The sequence below is a fragment of the Montipora foliosa genome, chromosome 11 (assembly GCF_036669935.1).
Source record: "Montipora foliosa isolate CH-2021 chromosome 11, ASM3666993v2, whole genome shotgun sequence".
NCBI lineage: Eukaryota > Metazoa > Cnidaria > Anthozoa > Scleractinia > Acroporidae > Montipora > Montipora foliosa.
Window position 1 is genome coordinate 40,622,315 of NC_090879.1, and position 6,231 is coordinate 40,628,545.

A 6,231-nucleotide genomic window follows, 5' to 3' on the forward strand; every position below is an offset into this window, starting at 1 on the left:
GTCCAGTAAAACGAAGTGGTGGTGTCCGTATTGCCGTGAAATCCTCTTATAGCTCTTGCCTGATTAAACTACCGACCATTTGCAATGAATTGGAGGTCATCTCAGTTGAAATCGATCACCTCCTGAATGACCAGAAAATTCTTATTATAAACTGTTACTGTCCTCCTAATGATAATAGGGACCTTCAGATTCAGGATGAGAATGACTACGAGTACCAAATTTTCTCGTAGAAAACATTGAGCGCGCGCAAACCAGCGTCATTTTGGCGGGAAAAACGTGTTACCGTCGTCATTTTAGTACAAGGTTTTGCAAAAATGTGGTCGTGTCAAAACCAGTCAACAACATGGAAGCAGTTTTGGCATTTTTCAATCAGCAAAAAGGCCCAGGTAACAGCAATAAGAATAACTGAGAAACCTATACTACTAACAAAGAGTAAGATTAATCTTACGGGCTATAAATCTTCTTAGTATTTTCGCTAAAAACAAACGGTCAAAACTCGTACTCGTTCTCGTCCTTGTCCTAGAATCTGAAGGTCCCTAATCACTTCATCCAAGCTTTTTAAGTTTTGCTGAACTCAGTTCAACTCAACAAGTACTTTGGTACTATTATGGGCGATTTCAACCTGCCAAACATCACTTGGTTTGATGGCTCAGGTTTCACAAACTCTTTATCAAGCGATGAACAGATCTTTGTTGACCTACTAAGGGATCTATTTCTATTTGAACTAATGGAAATTCCAACCTGTCAATCATACATACATACATACTTTATTGAGACTCCCTTTAACAGGGCTTTTCAGTCACAATGTTAAAAAAAGAAAACTTATTTACAGTAACTTAGTTAAAATCAAGATATATTCAAAATCATTCAAAATATATGTCCAAAATTACTTCGTATAGAACATATTATTAAAAATTGTCCGCTTAAAAATATCAATCTCTTTAGTATTCTTGATGTTGTCCAAAATTACTTCATATATAACATATTATTAACTGGTTCACGCAACTAGAGGCTGTTTTAGTGGTGTGTACATCATAGTTAAGATATTGATCAACATATACCCCGAGATCCTTAGCAAACAAAACTGGTGAGATAGTTTTGCCCAACAGAGATAAGGAGATATAAGGTAGCCTCTTGAGAAGTTGTGCTGAGCCAACAACCACTAATTTTGTTTTCTCTGGGTTTATAAGTAAAGAATTCTCTGCACACCATCTACTGATGTTCCTAAGGTCTTGATTTACGGCAGCCTTAGCACTTGATGAGTCTGATACGGGAAATTTAAAGTGCAATTGACTATCATCAACATACGCAGTGGCTTGACTGTCAATCAAACATTTTAGATTTATTGATATCAAACAATCCCGAAATAATATCTTCGGTTCAAGCTGGCCCATCCATGATCGACGCTGGATTACCATCTGATCATCATCCTTTTACTTTTGATGTTTTAATTCATAACAAACTCAAATGCGCTCCGAAAGACCTTATTTATGACTTCAAAAATGCAGATTTCGACTCTTTAAGCAATTCTTTTTTGAACTTGCCAGTCAGTTCAGGTGTTATGGACATTAAGTCCCAAGAGGATCTTTATTGCATGTGGGAGTTTTGGAATGATATGGTCTTTTCTGCAATAAACTCTTTTGTTCCTTTGAAGCCATGTGACTCAAATAGTCCTCCATGGATTAATGGAGAGCTTCTAAAAGCTTTTCGCAAAAAGAAAACCTTGTGGAGGTTGCTTAAGAAAGATCCAATGCTGCAAAGCGTGAAAAATTCTGATCAATGATGCAAAAGAAAAAATGTGGTGCCGCTTAGAAAGAAGAAATTACCTCACTAGTATTGCAAATGAGGTCCATTGCTCAACCAAGCGATTTGGGTCTTTTTTTCTCTCTAAAGAACAAAAAGAAGCCTATTCCAGATAAGATTTTGCTCGAGTCGATGCCTTCAGCCGCTTCTTCCAGATCACAATGATTGTATCATACCTGACTGTTACACATCCATTTTACCTGGGTCGACTGATGACTCTCCTTAATACAAGTCACCATCGACAAAGTCTCCAAAGTATTGAAAGCTTTAAATATTTACAAGGCTACTGGTCCTGACAAACTCCTCAATGTCATCCTAAAAAAGTGTGCTAACGCCTTAGCCCCATCTTTAACAACTTTCATAAACTTTGGTCCACGCAGTGGGCTTTAACCTACTCAATGGGAATGCGCTAACCTTGCTCCGGTTCATAAGAACAATGATAAAGATCAAGTCAGTTACTATTGTCCTATCTCCTTGCTACCAGTGGTATCTAAGGTCCAGGAACACTGTGTTGCTTCCCATCTGGTTCCGTTCATCAAGTACTCTATTTACTCACTTCAACATAGCTTTCAATCACGCAAGTCTTGTATGCCTCAACTCCTTCAAGTTATCCATGAAATTGGTCAAGCTTCAGATAGAGGCCTTGAATTTGATCGTATCTACTTAGACTTTGAAAAAGCTGTTGACTTTGTATGTTACACGAAGTTGCTGACGAAACTAGAGTGCTACAGTATTTGTGACCCTTGCTAAAGTGGTTTAAAAGTTATCTTCATGGCTGTCTTCAGTGTGTTGTCATCAATGGACTGTGCTTAGCTTGGAAGGATGTCAAATCTGGAGTTCCTCAGGGGTCCTTGCTTGGACCAATTCTGTTTCTCATATATGTCAATAATATGCCAAATGTTACAACCGGAGCTACCCTAGCAATGTTTGCTGATGATTCAAAGTGCTATAAATGTATTGAATCAATCGCAGACTTTGATATTATGCAAAGTGATTTAGATAACCTCCTATACTGGTCCTTAACTAATGAGATGAATTTTCAGCCGTCTGAATGTGAGAACCTTAGGGTTTCAAGAAAGCGTATCAGCCCACTGCGCTCTTATTCTCCTGACGGCACCAGCTGTTAAGTAGTCTCATTTTGAAAAATCTGGGTATCATGGTTACCAAGGACCTAACATGGTCTAACCATGTTAGATATGTGACTGCTAAAGCAAACTATATGCTTGGTTTTATTAAGAGGAACTGTGCCGGAATAATCAATAAAGATGCACTTAAGCTGCTGTGCATTTCCTTGGTACGTTCTCACGTTTGTTATTGTTCCTCAAACATCAATGCTGATGATGGAGGTTGAGAAAGTCCAAATACGTGCCTCACACTTTGTATGCAAGAACCATGAATTTTCTTACAAAGACAGACTTACTAACCTTAACTTATTACCTATAAACTATTGGCTTGAATATCTAGACATATTTTTCTTTTTTAAATGCAGACTAGGGTATATAAATATTTGCATTGATAATTACGTTTTCTTTTGTACAGGGAGCTCTCGCTGCGGTGCATCTGGAATTTTCCTTAATAATGTTTATGCTAAGACATCTCGTTTTAGAGATTCGTTTTTTGTAAGAATATCAAATTTATGGAATGCCTTACCTTCTGATCTAAAATCTGAATCTAATGTTAATGTTTTTAAGAAGAAGTTAAAACATTCTTACTACTTCACTAGTTTACATGTTGTATTCATTGCTGATGATGCTCATACTTTCAAACTTTCTTTCATACTTTTTGCTGTAAATGTCGTAGGATTAATAATTTAGTTAGATGTTCTTATTGATTTTTTTTAGAAATTACCAGCAGGGAGGGATTGGCGTAGTTAGTTTTTATGTTCGTTGTGTGGGTTGGGTTGGGTTGGGTTGGGTGAGTGATACACCTTGTAGGGGACTTAATGGTCTATTGTGTTGTCACCTGGCTTTGTTGGCAAATTGATTAAATAAAATAATAAAATAAATAAAAAATAAATTTGTGAAGCGGTTTATTCGCCCCTCAACCCATCGTTGACAATTGAGTGTATGCCAGTTTTCATTGATGTAACTTTTGACTTCTGTGAATCTTGTTAACATGAGTTGCTGATATAATTTGTTATACATGTCTTCACATTTGGCATAATCTATGCCATAGACTGCAACAGCTTAAAAACTTACACCTTTTGTAACTGGATATGCCCATTTTTTCAGTCATCACTTCTCCCCAAAAACTTCTCATGGTGTGAAAACCATGGAAGTTCGTCTTTCAACACTTGATGCTCAGTCATGTCATTATCTGCCATGATACAACTGATAGAATGCCAGTTAGGGTTATTTTGCTTGACGTATGACATCATCTGCTTTGCGTCTTGTTGTTCATCAGCTACCAACATGAGTCCTACAATTTCACTCTCCCCATTGCCATCTACATGTACTACCATCCTCATATATAAAGGCAGGCACAAGTCATTCAGCTTTTGAGTTTATTTTTTATTTATTTATTATTTTTTTTATAAGATGCATAAGTGAACAATAGTCCATGAGAAATGACAATATCAAATACTAGCATAGGCAGCATTGCACTATGATAGATATCCTCATGGCCTAATCAATGGTTTACAGCAAAAAGAAGACTGGAGTGCAGAGTCCAAAGTCTCAAACCGATGACAACAAATGCTCGTGCTCCCTGCTCTTAAAGGGTTCAACACCATTTTCAGTGATGTTGCCAACAACGTTATCTGGCAAGCTGTTCCATGCATGGACTGCTGTGTGGATGAATGTCTGGCCAGTGGAAACCGTTGTGGACACTGGTACTGCAAGAGCATGGCATGGCATTGACAGGCTGGAACGGGTTGCTCTTCTGACAACACAAGGCTGATGGAGCAGAGCACGAAGATCTATCGGGCATTTACTGACCAGTGCATTTTGTAGAGGACTGCAACTGCTGCCACCTGACGTCTCTGGTGGAGAGATGAGATGCTCAGTTCTATCCTAGCCTCATCCACCTCTACACCAATAACTCGAAGTGCCTTCTTCTGGATCGAGTCCAGCAATCCAAGTGTTGTTGGGCTGGCACTCATCCATGAAAGTGATGCGTATTCCATTACACTCCGCACTTGGGCCTTGTAAACAATTTCTCTACCTCTTCTATCCAGCTTGTGGTATCTATTAGAATTATTTCTGGATATGCACTGAACATTTTCCTCATTTCCTCACCCTGATAAAATAAACCTTTAAAGTTTTTCTGGCTGGCTACATATACTCCAACCCAGTACTTACAACGTTTCCGGTCTTGCCCTGCTCCCTGTCCGCCATATTGGATTTGAGCGCGCGCCTGCTCAATGCGCCCTCAAGCTGTCCACTGCTCATTTACATGTGGCTCATGAATTATTCAATTCTGAGTATTTTCTCGTGTTTTCAAGGAAATTTTCAGTTTATAACGTTGACTTGAAGCAAGAAAATGTTTGAAAACTTTAAATTTAAGCCTTCAAACATTGAGTGACAAGAGAAAACTCAGCCGAAAAAAACACAATTTTGACCTGGCAAAAAGCGATTTTTATCCCCCAGAAGGGCATTCATGTGCCAACCTCTTAGCTGTAGAAGCTCAAGGTGATGATACGAAAAAATATTTCTATGTTCATGGAGGAGCTCGACGAAGAGAATAGGCAACATGGTTTTCTGCCTCTGATCTTTACGTCATAGAGATCGAGTGTGATGAAGACGGTGAGGATATGACATCTTTAACTAAAGCCGCAGTAAGCTTAAATAATTTGCACTCAAAACTGTTAAACTTAAGTGATGATGATAAAACTGAAGCTTCCTAATCCTGTGTATTTATTTTTTCTTGCGGGGATAGATTTTGAGTAAACTTTTTAATTGCATTTAATTTTTCAGATAAATGGTGCCTCATTACCTTCTCTCCAAGGAGGAACAATCATTGCTCACAATTTTTCTCCAGGGTCTACTGAGTTGAGGGGGCAACTTATCATATGGGGTGGTATTAATACCAGAACCATGGAACCTTCAAATGAACTCATTACTTTAGATCCTGTCAAAAGGAAGAATATTTATCTGGGCAAAATTTGGAAGAGTGGTCCCTGCGATCAGGAATATCCATTTTTACAGACTGGTAGCTCATTAAGTCCAAGGTCTGGGCACACCTTAACCTGTGTACCAGGAACACGATTTGCAATACTTCTCGGTGGACTGCAATTACCAAACAGACATTCAAAAAGTTTCATCCGAAACAGATTTGCCAGACCTGTAAGGATGGTTCCTTTTATTTACTGGATGTCTTGAGTAAAACATGGAACGTCCTAGACTGCCCTGGCATAGGTGAGCGCACTTATCATTCTGCATCCCTGATTTGCTGAAATACACTTGTTGTGCTTGGTGGGGTCAAATATGA

General features: G+C 38.5%; 1 protein-coding gene across 1 annotated transcript; it reads left to right on the top strand.

Annotated features, from left to right (window-relative positions):
* Positions 1-4,434: 4,434 nt before the first annotated feature.
* On the top strand, positions 4,435-6,203 carry LOC137977081 (uncharacterized). The gene is made up of 4 exons (XM_068824369.1): positions 4,435-4,633; positions 5,277-5,432; positions 5,526-5,578; positions 5,718-6,203. Exons 1-4 carry the CDS (start codon positions 4,435-4,437, stop codon positions 6,120-6,122), a joined length of 813 nt encoding a protein of 270 aa, XP_068680470.1. The 3' UTR covers positions 6,123-6,203.
* Positions 6,204-6,231: the final 28 nt, after the last annotated feature.